This window comes from Ischnura elegans, chromosome 2 (genome assembly GCF_921293095.1).
Source record: "Ischnura elegans chromosome 2, ioIscEleg1.1, whole genome shotgun sequence".
NCBI lineage: Eukaryota > Metazoa > Arthropoda > Insecta > Odonata > Coenagrionidae > Ischnura > Ischnura elegans.
Genome location: NC_060247.1, coordinates 56833614 through 56852811, shown reverse-complemented (window position 1 = coordinate 56852811; position 19198 = coordinate 56833614). Strand labels below are relative to the sequence as shown.

At 36.3% G+C, this 19198-nt stretch overlaps 1 protein-coding gene across 1 annotated transcript; it reads right to left on the bottom strand.

Annotated features, from left to right (window-relative positions):
- LOC124153779 (sorting nexin-17) lies at positions 1-14740 on the bottom strand. Its single transcript, XM_046527135.1, has 9 exons — positions 14445-14740; positions 14173-14365; positions 13875-14080; positions 13584-13674; positions 10214-10298; positions 7128-7539; positions 5721-6017; positions 4314-4457; positions 1-1603 (listed from the first exon to the last, which is right to left on the bottom strand). The coding sequence occupies exons 1-9, from the start codon at positions 14502-14504 to the stop codon at positions 1403-1405; spliced, it is 1689 nt and encodes a 562-aa protein (XP_046383091.1). The 5' UTR covers positions 14505-14740; the 3' UTR covers positions 1-1402.
- Positions 14741-19198: the final 4458 nt, after the last annotated feature.

Here is a 19198-nt window from a genome sequence, read left to right as displayed (position 1 = left end):
TTCAACCATGAAACAGTTTAATCATAAAAAACAAATATAAATTCAAATTTCTTCAAAAACATAAGACAATGATTCTGTCATAGTCCTTGAAAAATAATGTAGAATAGCCAGTACATTACATAAAATTTGTAACTCTGACCACACCTTCAGTTTTAAGAGTGATGCATTGAACATTTGAGTCTCCTCCAATTGCAAAGTCATAGAGAGTATAATTACACATATTGGCTTAATTAATATTCACATTGTGAACTATGAGTAAGATTGAAATATTAAAATTAATTACACAAAAATTCAACAAAAACAAAGATGATTCCACTATCACATACAAAAAGACTACATAGAATAAGTCTTATAGCATATGAGTCCAGATAAAACCTACATAGCAAATATTCTTAAAAGAGTACAACTTTTAAAGTTTGTAAAAATGTCCACCCCATTAGCATTAACATAATCTTGACAAATGTGAAAGCCAATGGTAATTAATTAGCAATTAACCATAAAATTTAATATAAATCAGGTAACAAGGAATGCAAAGATTAAAAGATTAACTCCTTTGGAGTCATCTAAAATTCATTTTACCCTGAAAATGCACATGAGGGCCTACAACATGAAATTCATTTCTTTCCTAATAGACTAAAACGTTGAAATTTTTAAATGCATTTGGCACAAATGTTTTCCAAAACCTCAGCATTATGAAAAACCCTCAAGTCAGTTTTATCACACTGTTGGAATAATTCTACCTGTACAAAACAATCATTCAATTAATCCCTGCCTTAAGGCCCAAGTAATTTACTGTACATCGTTTTGACAAACTTCAGATAGTCATTTTCTTTTATAATGATATACAAGTTGTTTGAGAGATATATTTCCAAAAATTACACAGGAAAAGCATTCTTTCATATACATATATTTATATATATTGCTGTAAAAAAATATATTTATGTAACTCCCATCTCATTTTTCATATACAAAAAATATTTCAAAATAAAACCAAAAGTGTTACCCTCTCCGTATGGCACTTGGCATTATTGATCAAGAATAAAAACATACTGCATTTCAGCTTAAAAAAGTGAAACCTAGAGAGAAATTCTAAAGCAATCTAGGAATAGGAGTTGTTATAAATGATTCATTTGATCTTAGACAAGCTCAAAAATTATAATAGCCTTTAAACTTCATTCCAATTATATTTTATTGCCCTGTAGTGATGTCCCATAAAACAAATTCATGCCAATGTACCAACACATTTCCGAAGTCTTTTTAAGTGAAAGAACTTGGAAGAAGTGCTTTCACAACCCCCACCACCAGTGGGGAATATTTAGCCACTATGGCATGGTAAAATCATCTTGCTTGTAAAAAATAAGCCCAGCGACAACATATTAGACAATTTACACAATAAAGAATGTCATAGATCTTCATCTCCGATTCCTTCAAAAGCATCGTTCTCTACTGGAGCGACAAGTGGAGGTGAAACTGTGTTAGTTACAAAACGTGGAGGGCTGAGTGGAGTGGACGGAGATGGTGAGGACGAGCTCTTGGATGCTCCAGCTCCCTCACTAGCTGATGCCATGTCAACAGCTGTGGGGCGGTTTGTCCTCCCATCTACCTGTTGTACAAAAGATAAGCACTCATTGTCAACATTTATATAGATGACAACAGGGATGATTGGGGATGGTATTCCTCATTTCATGGCAGTATAGGATGGGTAAATTTTTTTAAGCATATTTGGGATGGAAATTTAGGAAAGGAAAAATATAGCTGCCCTTCAAATCAACAGACATGTATTCACCATAACCAACTTCTTAAACTTCCTCATCAGGGCTGACAAACTTGAATCAAGATTTATCAAAGGCCATCAAGATTAGAAAAGAGAAATCAATCTCAACAGGGTTGGTGTCCTCAAAATAAGCCCTGTGTGGTTAATTCAAGTATACCTAGCCACGGTGAAAATTTTACGGAGTCACCTACAATGCACAAATTGAACCTTGTGGACAAACTCAAGGCTCGGTTTTTCTAGGTTATTCATCTTAAAATCGAGTGGGGATCGAGCAGTATTTTTGCTCCCTGGAGACTAGTGCCAATATATATAATGATACTTAATTATAACAATTTAAGGCTGAATTATATTTGACTTTTTCTAAATGCTTTCAGACATTTATTCCTTTCCTGTGCAAAGTTACAAAATATTTGCCATAATTTAACTGCAGTAAGCATGTTTCAAAGTTCAATTCAAAGTTCGCAAGAGTGAACCCGCATATAATAAAGAAAATTCCTGGCCCCCTCAACTTCATTATACATAGGCTCCACTGTAGTGTAAATTTTGTAATACATTTAATTATATTAACGATATCCTTCTGTACCTAATTAGAAAAGAATAAATGAAAACTAGAGATGGACGGCTCTGATACTTGGTTCTCAGTTCCACTGGTTCTTGGCCTATAGAACCAGGTATCGAGAACCGATCGCTTTAAGTCGGTACTTTAGAACCTGCTTGGAACGATTGTGAGGATTTGAATTTGGCACCCAAAGCCAAAATAGTCTGCAGCATATTAAAGGCCAAAAAGAGAAAAAAAAAGAATTAAAAACGCATACATTACTTTCCGATTGCGTGGCATCCACGTTTTATTTCTTTCGAGAGTTAATCGCAAACACGTGCATTTAAGGGTTTGTTAGTTTGTCGCTCTAGCCAACATTGTAACATTTCCGTACCCGGGTAGTTTAAAATGAGCCGACTTTTTTCCTGCGACCGTCCATGGCACGGCATCGTTCTTTCAACTTACCATTGGTCTCTTTGGATGTCTTCAAACGTGTCGAATCGAGCCGTTGATAGCACGGCACCTATTTCAATCCGGCCCGGCGATGGGCTGTCCACGGCGTGAAATACACTCAATGCTACATTGAGACCGCTTTCAGACAGAACGAATTTTCGCCAGCCACCATTCAAGTGAAATTCAGGCTGGTTTCAGATGAGACAACTCCCTGCAATGCAGTGTGCCGTGAAGGCGGCCGGTGGAAAATCATTTCGTCTGAAAGTGGTCTTACTATTGAATCTTAAACATGTACAGTAATTCTTTGACATACTAATAAGATGCATTCTGAGAGCTTGTTCGTAAGTTCATAAACCTATACAAGGCATCGAAAAGTGTGGTTATCCTGCGGAATGCAACACTGCATTGCAATTTTGAGTTAGCTCATAGCTCAGTTTATCCATGGTGTTGCTGTACCAGCTTGTTGAGCAGTTTATTTTTGGATTTGCAAGAACTGTGACAGTGAAGCATGCGAACAAGTGGTCAATTAAAGTAACAATTTAAGCTACATTGCAGAATACGGAATATATTTTGAACTGACTCACAAGTCACAACAAATTAACGGATGGTGTCGTCAGATGTTGGGGGAGTTTCACTATTGATACTGATGTTATGCAGTATGTATACCGTGCTCCAAGCATATTAGCACAGTCATTCAAAATCAACATCAACCACTACTGCTTTCAGTAAATGCCTGTTCAGTGCTACAGGCAAAAAAAATTGCACGCAACATCGAAATTTTTAATGATATGACGGTATTCAAATGTTCTAACTTTTTATCTACTGTTTTAAAATCTGACTTCTTCCTTGACAATCCTTCCTCCTCCCCTTCTCATTAACCTCGTTACCACCTGACTTTTATCTGCCTGCCCCCACCCCACCTCCCCAAACTTTTATACTTTTTGTTTTGAACCTCCTATCCAACCAACAATGCCCAACCAACAATGCTCAATGCTCCTCCTCATTTAGTTCCCCCCCCCCTCCTCCTTCCCTCACACTATTGTTGGATAAATAAGGCTGGATGTTGTATGCTTTTCTCAGTTAGTCTTGATAATGACGTTGTAACGTTGAAACTAGTAGACTGCAAATATAAGGTTGTGGAATAGTACTGTGTTTTTATTTAACCATGAATAATAGATAGGGTAAAAATGTAGAATTTTTTCAATCAAAACCTGGAGAAAGAACCAGCGCTTGACTGATTTAATGTGACATATTGGTCAATCATGCATACTTTAACATGTTGTTTAAATGCTTTTGCTTGGCAAATAAAATTATGGAGACGATCTTAAGTTTTTTTACATAGCTTTCCTGCTAATTTACATCTTTAGTGAAATTAGTTTTATTAATTTGTTGTGATTGCTCATTTAAATTTGCCAGATAATAAGAGTTCATCCTTGGAACCGAGTATCAAGAACAGAGAATCGATTAGGGAGAACTGAAAAAATTTAAGAACCGACTATTCTTCAATGAAAACCTAATTATTTAGGTATCTAAAATAAAGGTTCTTACATATTTTCCATTGTCATGCACCCTGCTTGGCAGTCCAGATGTCATTACACTTCCATCCAATCTCATGTAAGACCATTTTCCACTCTTCTCGGAGCCCTTACCCCACAAACGAAGAGATGACTGAATAGGAGACTTATTGAGACCCTGAAAAATTAAGAAATTGTATCATATGCATACTCAGCTATAATTTCAATGAAACATATTCACAAGCCAATCTTTTCTAACAGAGTACCTCAGAAGTTAAAATATTGAAAATGCAATGATAATTTCACTGCAAGCATTAAAAAAATTTTAGTTGACTCAATTTCTTTACAACAAGAATGTACACAAGAACACCATTCAAATACTGTAAAAGAGAGAGGAAGGCAGAAAAACACGAGGGAAAAGTAGCCGGTAATAAACAAGATAATGATTCAGCAATAACTCAATCTTTACTTCATCCTTTAAGTTGACAAATGCATACTCTAATAGTAAATAATTTGCATGTAGGTGGAATCTGAAGAAACAACTTAATTCTGAGGGGAGGTGCCAGCAACAACTGACATAAGTTGGCTACATTGGAGTTTGAGAGAATTACAGAGATTTGATTTTGATTACTAGCTCTCTTCTCCAGTGAATTTTTGGATGTGCAGCATGGTTACGGACAGCAGAGAGTCTAAAGGATGATAAATTTGGCCCAAGACTGAGAAGATGTGTCATGATAGGTTACCAAGAAGAAGTTAAAGGCAAACATCTCCGAGACATGAAAAAAAGGGAGAACAGAGAGCATATATATATATCACTTTAAGTAAGCTAATAAAAAGCAATCAGAAAAATAGGTTGTTGAAGTTCATCAGTCATTCTAATGTAGAGCAGAAGAAGAACAACATGATGAAATGAAGGAACACTATTGTATGCTAGAGGTGGAGAGCCAAAGGTGGCATGTGTCCAAGGAACTAAGGTGGTGATCATCATCTGTAAAAATTAGCCTGCCTATGAGGAAACAATAGGGGACCTCAAAGATCCTATACACTAGAGTCCCTTGATCTGTACCAGCTCCAAAATAACCAACATAAGAGGTCCAGATACAAACATAGTAGAGAATGAAGATGGGGCAATGACTGGACCGGATTCTGAGAAGCAGAGGGCTGAAATGGACAATGAACAGCAAAACCATGCAGTACCAGGGTTCATGGAAGGTAGACAAATCCCCTGCTTAGGTCAATGCCATAGGAAGCAATTATTTGCTAGAGGTGATTTTATTTTACCAATGAATGATGATAATGAATACAAAAAAAACTGCATCACTTTAATCATTTCTTAATTGAAATAAAAGTTAATTTGTAATAAAGAACCACTACCTGAGAAAAACACAATAAATTATGAAAGCATCAACAGTAAGATACATCAGATGAAGTTAAAACTTACCAAACCAAGAGATCCTCCATTCCTCTTCAGTAACAACTCATCAACCACATCTCTAAGACATATAGACATTAAGATAGCCTGCTCACTGGTTACTGTCACCCACTGAAGTCTATCTTTCGACAAAAGGTACTCAAATGATAGCTCAAATTGAGGAATACCCATGGAATTACTTCGTCCCTCTCCACCGACTTGGCCACCTGAAGTTGGGGAAGAGGATGAGGAAGATGGTGTAGATGACGAGGATGATGATGATGTGGAAGGGGGAGAATCTGCCCGCATGTCAGCTTCCCGCTTGTTCTGAGTGGAAAAATTCAATCCATTAGAATGCTGCTTCCTTTAAAATAAATATTGCTTTTCGTAATGCTCCACTCTTGATTTATTACTAAAAAATTTCTGTTTCATCACATGTTAACTTCTTCACTAAGCAATGAAACCCATGCATTTCATACCAAAACAGTGGACCATTACAGACTGTACTTTTTACTTCTGGCATAGAGTTTTTAAAAAAGCCAGATTCAATTGCTTCCTGATTAGTTTTAAAACTAACCATACTTCTTTATAATTATTAAAGGTTTAATTCAGGGACAGCATTTTTCAAGATTCCCATCCAGCCAGTTTTAAATAGTATATTTTAATTCTGAAAATGGCCATTCATACCAGAACGCAACGACTACATCACTGAGAAAAACACAAGAATAAATTAAGAGTTTCACTCACTGTCCATTATTTATGATACTATCTACATAATTCTTCATTTTTACCAAGTTTCAGAAATGTTAAACTGAGTTTATATACTCTTACGTGACATTATGGTGGAAATTAATCTCAAGGGAATTTTTGCGTAATGTGGAATAAAATATGAGTTTTATCCCTCATTTGGATTTGCAAATTTAGTTCCGTTGGTGATTTTTCAGTGCCATAGAGTTGCTGCAGTATTTTTGCAATATCTTACAATTTGGGCCTCTATTGGTATTTGTTTAAGTCACCCTATCATATAGAATCTTTAAATTAGCATTTTTTTCATTTGTTGCTATACTGGTCTGTTGAGCACATACAGTCAGATTTAGTATATACTCTATTTAAAATTCTTGAGACTAGAAAACGTTTTTACAAATCTTCTACATGCTTTCATTGTTAAATAGCAGCTACACTATTAACGACACATAAATATTAACTCCAAAGTAGCAAAGTATGACGTTCAAGCTTAGGCATGTGTCGGGTGGCCCATTTGCAAGGTCCACTATTTCATGAAATTCAACCAGTATGGATAAAATAACTCTTAAAAGTTGTGAGGTCAATGCTGGGGACCCTACAGCTGGAGTCACTACAGTTACTCTAGTTTCAAAAAATCAAAGAGTACAATTATCATTATAACTACAATAAGAGAAAAAAGGAAAATATACAAACATGTAAGGTTGTAATCCTCCAACACTTCATTCTTGTGACCTTGAAGACTCCTTCACGAGTTTTACCAACTCCTCCTTCATCTTGAACTGTTATTCTCAAAACCAACTCTCGTGGGCCTATACTAACCACTGCAGGAGTACCAGGTTTGGGGTAGTCACAAACACAAGGTCCAAAATGTACGAAACCATAGCGATGGAGATTTCTCCGAGCAGCCTCCAAGTATTCTTTTTTAGCACCCCTGGCTTGAAGTGAAGCAAGAAGAGAACGAGTATCATCCCCTGATGAGCGGCTACCACCTTCATCACGCATAAGCCAACCACCTCGCTCAACATCTGCAACTGTTTGCACATACAAGAGATTCAAGCCAACACGGTCCTGGATCAAATCTTCATCAAATGCTGGATCCCAGTAGCTGATTGAACAAAAAAGAGAACATAAAATAACCATAGAGTTTTAAATACACTGTACACAAATAGTAGAAGGGTCACTCCAACTAAATAAATTTTTTAGTATTATGAGACCAACCACCAGGGATTTAAATAAACAATTGCTTTGGAGCCATAGCATTAACAGTTGTCATCAGAAGAAGATAGATAGAACTATTAACAGCATTAGTTCACACAAGAGTGTACCATAGGCTTTCTGATTAGATTTATTATCCAAAACCCATCTAGAGCTAGCCAGAAGTACAGCTTGAAGCTCTCTTTGCAACAAAACAAAAATGCAAGTGCACTCTCATCCAGCTCCAAATACATATTGTACTTTAGACTTCACACAATTTTTTTAAATTTGTTAAAAAACAAATGAACTGATTGTGGAAAAAATTGTGAACGCTGCTCGAAAGACAAATAATTCAATTCTTAGCTTATATTTTTTGAGAAAGGAACAAATATTTATTTTGCAAAATGACTGGATGAACAATTTTATGACCATGGTCCCTTACCACTAAGAGGGGTAATATAAGACGAGGGGTTCGGGTACCTTCTCCTGGATTTCAAGGGTAAAGCCTAAGCCCCACTGTGTTGGGTCCCGAAATAAAGACATCACACACCCGCAACCGTCATAAACGGGGGAGAGAGCTAGGAAACGTATACATTCGGCATTTGTTTACCTGCATAGGAAAATCTCCAATGAAAATTGCAGCTTTCATTTCCCGGGCCAAGAAACGTCCAGATTCATATTTTCGTCTTTAGTACGAAAAAGGCTAAGCCACCTACATTTTCCATAGCATAGTTATTTATTGGTCTATTTGGACTATAATAATGCATCAAATTCTAAGAAGTATGTATTGCACCGTGTTCTATACCCTTTTTCCCGACTGATGGCGGGTAACCTTGAACGTGCTCGAGGCCCACTCACTCTTCTAGCCAATCACAGGAGAGTGGCAGGTGTAAGTGTATAGGAGGCCACAGTCTCTCTCCGACTTTCGTGCAGTGAACATTGCTCCCCAGCTCAGTGTTGCCAAATGTAATCTGGGGAGATCGCGCTCATATTGCTTCACATACAGTTATTTCCACAGACTGGCAACGCTGGTCTTCTGTATGGAGGGGAGCGGAGGGGAAAAGGGAAGGGAATGGAGGGGAAAAGTGAGGTGGAAGGGCCAGCGCTTCTTATTGGCTACTAGCTCTATACTGCCCAGCCGCCAACAGTTCGGAAAAAGGGTATAAACCCTAATAAAATTTACCTGATAGAGTCGCAATGGAATGATACCAAAATATTGCCAGGTCAATACCTGCAATGAAGTAACAAATAACACATCTCTTAAATTAATACTAACAGCAAATGATTTTTTAAATTAAAACTATTATTAAAAAAGTAAACTACAACATTTAATAAAGTACTACATTTTTAATATTGACTTCAATCGTTAAAATCATATATGTCTTAAACTCAGGTGTTGCAAATGTAGAAGACTACATCATTCACAAATGCAAGAGCTAGGTCAATGTTGAAAGTCAAACTATCTATACAAGCAAAATATATATCGTCCTTCTTTCATACATGATTGACTTCAGGTACTGCCTATAGGCTCCTGTGTTCATTCAACATTGATAACTGGGAATATCTTGGTGCAAAAATTCCTCAGAATAAAAACAATTTGCCTTAATCAGGATTCAAACCCAGGTCCCATGAATTTGCACCAGATATTGTACCACCTGTAATACCAACACATCTTCTTCCACTTCATATTTTTCATTGGGGGATATGTGATTTCCCCACCCTCCAACCATCCATTAAGTTTGAAAGGTATGATGTAACAATTTATTAAAAAAATAAGACAACATATGCATTCTGGAGAGGAGTAATGCAATAAAATAACTAATGGACAAAATAAAAACATTAATGACACATATGATAATGATCACTTGAAAAAAACACGAAAATAAATGTTTACAAATTTAAAATTAAGGAGGCATGGCAATGAGAAATGTCAACTACACTGGCGCTGTGACTAACAATATCAACCAGCATTCTAATGAAATAGAGGTTACACAATTAATTCTACAAAAAAAATGAAATTACTTAAGATAATAAAGTAAAAATCTCACAGAAAGTAGTCATATAAAACTAAAAATAGTCATAATAAAATGGGAAAAATATAAAATACACAATGGGAGAATACAGGAGAGTGAAAGAGAAAAAATTATCATCATCATTAGTCAACAATCCTAAGATTGGTTTGACGCAGCTCTCCATTTTTCTCTCCTATCCGCTAATCTCTTCATAGCTACATATTTATTCTCTTTTACATCCTTTATAACCTGTCCTATATAACTCGTTCGGGGCCGTCCCTTGCCCTTTTTCCCTTCCACTTGTCCTTCAACGATTGTCTTCATCAGACCATCGTGCCTCAAAATGTGGCCAACTAAGTTGTCCCTTCTTCTGCTTACTGTTTTTAGGAGGCTTCTCTTTTAACCCCAGAAAAACCATATAATTATTTATGTTGCAAAATAATGAAACTTGACTTGCAATTTTCATTATGAATCAATTCCACTCCATCTCGCTTGATTCCTCGAATTTTATAATTATGTTGCATTACTTAAAAATGAGAATGAGATTATTCATAAGTGTTGAGGTCTACATACCTTTTCCGAAGAACAATCCGGGACACACAGTTCATAGACTTCTGCGATATGTACGGTGATTCGAAATCCTGGAGCTTCCTGAGTACTGGAAAAATTACCAGAAGAAACCATAAAATTAACTTCTGTAAAGCATTTAATTTTTTTATTAAATTATGCATTGGCACAGGAATACTAACACCCAATACAGTGTCAATTTAAATATCTTCAATGCTAGCATCAGAGATTTATTGGATATTAGTTGGATCAATTTCTCTAAAGAAAGAAGTCCAGATCAACTTATTTATTTCAGTCTTTTCAGCTATACTTCTGAATTCAATTAATTAGATATCACAATTTAAACCGTTGCATAAACAATTGGAAGAGCCAGAAATTGTGCAATTACAACCAAGATCAAACTAGTTTAATTTCTATTCACAAATTGTTCTATTAAGCATGAAAATGTTTATATTATTTATTCATTATCAACTTCTTAAATGTCGCTAATTTAGAATTATGTTTCGTTTAAGGACAAGTTTAATGTCACAAATTCAGGACAAGATAGACAATAACAAACATTCATACTCTTGATATGTAGAAAAACCCACCCTTCATGATTGACACGGACCATACGTAAACAGGTGAGGACTGAGTGCAGCAGGACTTGACTCTCCCCTTAGAAGAATTGCCAAACCATAGTAAACAACAGAGTGGAAACAAGTTTCAAGGGAATAATCAGCACTGTGGGAATTGACGAATTGAATACCACTGGATCATATATCAATTATACAACAGTTTACGGCATTACTCAGAATGATTTTTCAATTATGGAGATGGAAATTATTGCCCTAAAATTCTTAATAAACCTATAATAATATTAGGGATGAGTCAATGTCACTTTTATCATTTACGATTCCAATTCAGATTCTTTCAAATCGATTCCTGAATCCATTGATTCTTATTCATACTAACAGGAGGGATATTGATTTGTCAATAGCATTGCCGTCACAAATATTTAAAGAATAGAATGGAATAAAATAACTAAGACAATGAAGTGACCCAAAAAGTATATTTATTAAAAATAGAAAAGTAGTATTTTGGTAATACATATATTCTCCTCAGCATTCATAAAATAATAAACACTTCAACTGTTTCAGACATAAAAAATGGTAACTTAATAATGTAGAGAGCACAATGGCTCAGGTGTGCGGCACCCTTTATGTGCCAAGCTTATGGTCTATTTTCAAAATATTTAACAACATGGAATCTATGGAATCAGAATCGACTTTATGCGATCGATTTTTGATTCCGTGCCAGTGAACGGATTAAAATGAGAATTGACATTTGGAATCGAATCATCCCTAATTGTAATACACAACCCAGGTTTAACAGGGACTAGCAATATCAGATACATTTTCAAGAGTTTGCTGAATCAAAACTCAACACTAAAGAAGGAGGAACTTTTCCCTGGCATGTAAGTCAATGCCCTTTGAAGGAGACTGGGCCATTAACTCGCTGTTTTAAGAGATTTTCCGTTGAAAGCAGGAAGATAAATAGATAAATAAATAGATAGCTAGATCTAGCTCTAAGCTGAGGAGGATAATGTTTCTAAGTAAAACCTCACTAATATTACAAAGACACCTATCAGGGATATTAGTGAGATTTGCTTCTAGTTATGGAAACATTCTAAAAAACATATTTTGTTCCTATAAAGATAAAATTAACACATGAAAAAAGCACTGCATATAAAAAGTGACTTTGAATGCAGTCACATGTGCTGTGTAAAATTATTTACTCCCAGGGTGAAATTAACAATGAAAAAAACATTTGGCTTAACCAGGATTCAAAGTCTGATCTCTCGATTGCTGGTCAGATATGCATCCAGTTACCCCACCAAGCCATCTTCTTCCAAAGTGAAATTCAAATACAGTAGACTCCTGATTATCCGGCTGCGGTTTATCCGGGTTGCGGTTTATCCGTGCATGATTTTCACTCTCGTTCAATTTTTTCCGCGATCTTTGTTTTTAAAAATCCTACGCAAAATCACCAGAATTACTGCATCAATGCTAGGACATACGGGGCTTATCATTTCCGTTAGAATCCCCTTCGTAAAACGGAAGCGATCGCGCTCTAGTTGCATTCACGGGAGCACCATGTTCCTGTTTTCCAAGCCTCGCAGTGCGCGACCGCGCTCCTTGATCACGGATACAAGTCCCGCAGCAGTTTCAACTCGGGCAACTTGTGCGAGATGCGAGTACGTGGCGTAGTGCCTGACAGTGTAGTTTGCAACGTGAAGCAGTGGTTTTGAAGCATTCGTGCAAACCTTTTTCCTGTATCCGTTATCACACAGCCACGGATGCGTGGTTTTCGAAACCAGGCCATACACAAAGCATTAATAATACGAGTACATCCACGCTATCGTCGCTAAAAAAAGATCGCGAACTGGCGAAGAAAGCTCTCAAGGAGTCCTGGAAGCACTCTAAAGCAACACAATAACTGCATAAATAATAATATATTGTTTGTTTTAAGTAAATTATGAACATTAAAAGACATTTAACTGAAAGTTTGGATTATCCGTGTTTTCCGATTATTCGTGCCATCTCTCACCATCATTACCCCGGATAATCGGGAGTGTACTGTAGTTCAAGCAGGTTCAGGTAGTACGTGTGGATTCAAACACCACTGAATCCACACATTCTTTTCACAGCAAATTTCACCCTTGGTGTATATAATTTTACAAGCACGCATGTGACAGCATTCAAAGCCACTTGTTACATGCAGCTCTTTGTTAATGCTTTAATTTTGTCTTTGTGCCTTGGAAGGAGCAAGGCAAAAACAAACAGACAGAGAGAAAATGGAATGCAGAATTGATGGGCATAGTGATAGTGGAGAGAAAAATTGATAGGGAAAGAAAAGTGGCTCAGCTCACAGAAATAATGAAGAATAATAAGCCTCATATGGGGTCAAAGGATATTGTCGGTTCGAAAGGGGACAAGATGGAGTGGTAGACAAAATATGCCATGAAGACCTACTTTAAAAGGTATACTATTTTCATAAAATGGTAATAATAAATATACCACGTTGAGCCGGCCATTCATGTGGGACTTATTATTTTGCAGTGACAGAAAATATGAAACTTTTAAGGAATGAAAGTTTTGAACTCATGATGGAGTTATTTAAATACACTTTTCAATGAGCCAATTTCAAATTAATTGCTCTTTCAGCTCTATTATCTAATATTTCTAAGATAAATTTACTTCATGCATGATTAAACTCAAAGCTTAATTTCTAACATTTACTATGCTCTTAACAAACATTCAATATTTTAACATGAAGATCGTGTTTAATCTTAACTCATAGAACCTATTCAAAAAATGTGATAACTTAGCCTTACTTGTAATGTGGCCATCATCTTCTCTTTTAATAAGGAATAAGGAAAAGTAATAGATGAGCTCAGAAGGGAGTTGAATTTGTCTGCACACTTTCTGGAAATTGAAAGGAAAAACACTTGTATTTTAGATAGCTGTAAAACCTAACCAAATGTTTAACAACAGAATCAAATCTATTTAAGAAATAAATCTCTTCCACGAGCACTTGACAAAAATAGGAATGTACATCCATACACTTGATAAGGAGATTTAGAGACATGTATTTCACAGTTCATGCAAAATTTAAATTCACCCACCTCCAGTACTTCACTTGAGCATTCGTTTGAGTTTATCCTCAATGGTACCCTGAATCCATTCATGAGAAACACTTCCAGATCAACTTCCTCACCACCCTCCCAACTTCCAACGACTCTGCACTCAAACATTTTTCGAGTTTCATGTTGAGCGCATAATAGGAACCCATTGAAGAGCTCCGAGAGGATTATATTACTATCTTGTCCAACTAGAAAAAAATACAAACATTTCAAAATTATGAGTTCAGGCGAAATCGACAAAATCAGGCATTTCTGTTGAAATTTATAGGCTGTGTAGTACCTAATTGAATGTACTTCTCAAGTTGAGCTCGTCTTTCCTCCAACTGGTTTGGAGTCAGTGGAAGGATTTTCTTGGAAGGAAAATAAGGCAGCGCATTTGTGTTATATTCTCGCTTAAGAAGTTCATGCAGATGGTGAAGCTGTCTGTACCTCAACGTGCAGTGAAAAGCTCCATTAATGTGTAAATTGTATCCCTAAAAAATTTAAAATTTTTAAAATATATAAATACAAATTTAACATCATTTCATTAAATAACACGTTTTCTTTGAGTACCATATAAGTTGATCCACTATCATCGCTGAATTCTTCCGTGTCAGGTATTGAAAAATGCATTGTTTACTAATGGTCTACTCCCATTTAAATGATGTAATTAGTGTGTCACTACAATTCTTATAAAAGCTTGGCAATGTCAAGCAGCAGTTTATTAAAATAACTGACGAGGTATTAACCACTGAGTCACACGATAAATTATCTCTCACAATTAACACAACGACAAAACACCAAAAACCACCAGACCTCCCCAACCTGACGACATCATGAGTCGATTCTTTTGTTTCGTGCTGATTACTCGCATATTTGGCGTCTTTTGTTTTAGTCGCCAGGCCTTCGCGGATTTTATGAATGCAGTAAGTCGTTAATTGAAGAAGTCTGTAGTCGATACCGCTCTCGGAAATCTATATCCTCGTTAGCGGTTCAAATACTGGTAAGGTTTTAATTGCGAGACTTGAATAATATTCATGAAAAATTTACCTCCAACTTCGCAGCAGGCATTGGCGATAAAATGAGGGAAAATTGAATTTTTGAGGCTATTCCAGTTCATTATTAAGTTCAAAGATCGTTGGCAAGTATTTAAGTCGGTCACTCACTCAGTTATTCAACCAGAGGGTTACATTTGATTGGTGAGGGTAGAGCTCGACTAAAACTAAACAACAGGCATTTGACTTGAGCACTACATATGCACACATTTTAAGGCTTCCCAGGCTGCTTTCTTTTTCCAAACCAAAATTTTAATTACTCAGGATTTCACAATATCGTAAGTATTTGAGGGACCACAAAGATTCCTTCCTTAACCTTTTTTCTACTCAGCCTTGGGAATTCCACTCCAAATAAGAATTGGAGACACTCATCACGATTGTTCATTGATTTAGCAACTTCATCATTCCCAGGGATGGAAACAGATTGTTATTTTGATCTACTAGAAGCTTATTTTGGACAATTTTCTTCCAGGAATTAAGAATTCTTGATGGCTATTTGTCTGTAATTCTGTGTGCTTTTCTATCTCAGCTATCAATAAAATGTGGAAAGCAGCCTTACCAACATGAGAATGTGCTATATTCACAGAATAAATTCATCAAGACTTCCACGTCAGCCCAAGAAAATATGTACCTTTTTCCTCGAAAAAAAGAAAACCATTGTGATGAATCCTTCCTCTGCAATCTTGATATCTGGCTGGAGTGAATGCTATTGCTTCAGTTTTGATGCCATAAGCTCTGCTATCTTGTGAATCGAGATATCTCACAAGATCATTAAATTCTGTCTGATGCAGTCTGTGACACTAATTTAAATCTTTTACCTCAAAGTCTTGATCATGGGAAGTATCAGTGGAGTAACTAGAAATGGGCATTGGGGGGAAAAGAACGGGCCTAGCTAGTGGACAGGCAACGGGGAAATTTACTGGAAAAAGTTTTGAAAAATGACATGCCTGGAAATACATTTTACATCATTTCGGCACTTAAAATTTAGCTTGAAGCAGATGCAGTTGTTATGTGTCAAAACTAGACAATAGATTTAATAATTTTATTTCTCTGAGGCTTTGGGCGGGGATCAATCCTCTCCCCCCCCCCCCCCACAGTTACACCGCTGGGAAGTATCTGACTTGTAACAACTTCCTCCTCACTGTAATCCTTTTCTGCGCCATAATTTTAGTGTTTTAGCTATTGGCACAATAGCTTAGTGAGGAACAGGCTGAATGGCTGATGGAACTCTTAAGATACTGAGCTGATTCTACCCCTTTTGTTGATCCATTTCCTCACTTCTGTCACATTCCTCGATATTTCAGGGGCAAGCATTCAGTTATCTTTTCCTTTGTGCACTGAGAGACACTAGGGTTCATAGTTCAAACCAGGATCTAAATGGGCAATAAGAAAATAGCATTTTCAAGTCACATAGAAGAATGTCATGCTTTAGGCAACATGTGGTGGTTTTGCTATGATGACTGCTGGCAAGACTAATGTGGCAGTTAAGTAGCTAAAAAGGCTTAAATCAAAAGCTGATAGAGGGGTACTTTGATAACCACAATTCTGAAGGGAAACACTGTAAAAAAAGATGAAAACCAAAAGCAATACTTTTAATAGTTTAGCTGATCATGGTACATACTTATAGTTTGATATTTGCTGTAAAAACTGAAGGTCATTTTTTAAATGGACAACCTATTTTCATCGTAGAGAAAAATACTTACATACTAAATATCCGTGGCGTTGCTATTTAGGAATATGCCTAGGGGGGGATGGGATGGCCTAGGGTGGCAACCCCCCATCCCCCCAGGCAAAATCTGGTAAAATGCTTGAAAAATGACTTACCTGGAAATACATTTTACATCATTTTGGCATAAAGAAATGAACTTTAAGCAGATGCAGTTGTTTTACGCCAAAACTACATAATAGTTGCAAATGATTTTTTTATATCTCCAAGGCTCTGGGGAGGGATCTATACTCTCATCCCTTTCCCCATAGTTAAGCCACTGCTACATAACATATTTCTCCTAATCCCACCACTAATTTTGAAGCTTCAGTTTCGGGAAAAATATAAAAAATGCGTTTGAATATAGTCCCCCCTTTACTTTTACTATGGGCATTTTTGGAAAAAAAGGGGGGACTAAATACAGATAAATACAGTATGTATGTTTTATAGTAATATGGGGATATTTATTGCAGTTCCCCTTCTCCCCTTATCAAGAGTTGCAGCCTGTGGCAAAGATGAGATGTATACCAGTATTACAGCCCTTGCTGCCACACTTTCTGATCAGATGATGATGGAATTAGTGCCATAAAGCATTCTATTCCAAGTCAAGCACAAACGTACACAAGCCCCTGCAAAATAGGCGACATCCAGGTATGTATTAGTGACAATATTAAACCTTCCTCTGATGCATTCCCTCATTGGAAGAAGACCTGATTGGGGTCATACTATGGCTAAAACATTGTAGACTTACCTCATAAGAGGATATTCCTTCCAACCAACCAACATTCCCGGTAAGGTAGCCACACATGTTTTTTCAATGGAAAAGTGCTATTTTTCATAATTGGAAGCCGATGAAGTTAATGGGTACCTCTATGTGATAAAAACAGTAAAACCTCTTTACATCGTAATGGAGGGGACCAAAATTTGGGCAATTTGATGTATGGAGGTTCACTATAGAGAGGTTTTAGTGGAAGGCACCATTTTTTCATATCCTTGGGAAATGAAAGGTGCTACTGTCTTTTTAATCATTAAATAACTATATTTAAACATATATGCATGCATAAGTGAACATATATTTACAGTTATACATTAGGAAAAGGATTACACAAAGGTAAAGGAACTAGTTAAAGAGGCCTTTTTAGAAAATAAATTAGTTATTGGTTTTGCTTAAAATTTTTTTCAAACTCTTTTGAAATAATGTTTTCAATTACATGAGCACTTTTTAATGTCATTTTCACTATAAATAAATCACTAGCTGTTTTCGTTAATGCCTTTTGACCTAAGAAATTATTCAATTTACTAATAGTGTTCGGAGGAAAGTACAATAGTTTTATATTTCTCAACATAATTTCTTCATCCCTTTTATTTCACTGCCTGAGTGTTTTAATTGTATAGCCTAGATAGACAGTTTCTTATGTTTTTCCTTGGTTGTTTAAAATAGATGTCAGGGTGAATGATGGCTTTCCAAAGGTCACTGCTACATCATCCTTCTGCCAGCCCTCGTTGATGGCTAGAGAAATAGCTAATTATGTGGTAATGTCAAGTAGTCGCCTTCTTTTATTTCTCGAATCCATCATCAGCCTATGATTAATTAAGTAATTTTTATATTTTATGGGCAATAATTGAAAATACTCCTGATAATATCTTTTAGAGAACTGATTTATCATTCTTATAACATGTGACTTGTTAAAAATTATAAAAATATAAATAAACATGTGACTACTGCAAAAAATAGACAAGAAATTGAGCACAATTTTGAAAATTTCATTGAATTCTCTCTCTCCAAAATATAATGCAAGTAGTGTTCCGAAGAAAAAATCTGTCAGGGGCACACAAAAATGCTAGGTCTGCGAAAGGACGTGATTTCCCGGCGAGAATGCTGGGCGAACTACTTTAGAATGCGGCCGCGACTGTAAGAAATTTCCTTGCCCTACCGCATATCAGCTAATTAGCTGTCTCCTTCACCTAGCATTGTCGCGCATGGATTGATGTTCGTCAGTATTGGTAGAAATTGACATCCCGGACTCCCGATTGGAGAGACAGATTTTGCGGCATAAATACGCAGGCAAGACATATGTCGCTAAGCGCAATAAATTATAAACTACTATCGTTCACGAAAGCATCGAAAAAATTACCAAGGCGGTAGTAAGAAAGTGCTACACCGGGAAATGTGGGAATGAAATAATTGCAAAATTGTATTTGATTTATTTCAAGTCGCAGTATATTCATGAAATATTTTCATTTTAGAAGCAGAAGTAGCAATGCGGTCGAGTAATTCTGTCTCCATGGATGAGAGTGAAGTTGGTTGAAATATTTCCGCCAGCAAGTGATTATAAGCTGCGCTGGTCACCTCTTTTATTAACTGAACATTGTATGTAGGCACTTACAAGAAAATAAAGCCATAAGTAAATGAAAGCGATTGCTATCGCAAGATTTTGACCATGATTTGAGAGAAAACAATGTCTTCTGTCATCATCATCATTAACTGCCACTTAATATGATTAGGAGAGTTGGATGCCTTTTTCTTATTTACTGTTAGGTATGCTCTCATACGGAACAAAATGGCC

Coding starts and splice junctions, on each gene's coding strand:
- LOC124153779 (XM_046527135.1), bottom strand. CDS start 14,504: ATGCATTTTTCAATACCTGACACGGAAGAATTCAGCGATGATAGTGGA. Junction 10,299..13,583: donor AGATGATGGCCACATTACAA/GTAAGGCTAAGT, acceptor TAATTTTTCCAG/TACTCAGGAAGCTCCAGGAT. Junction 7,540..10,213: donor CGGATTGTTCTTCGGAAAAG/GTATGTAGACCT, acceptor TTGTTCAATCAG/CTACTGGGATCCAGCATTTG.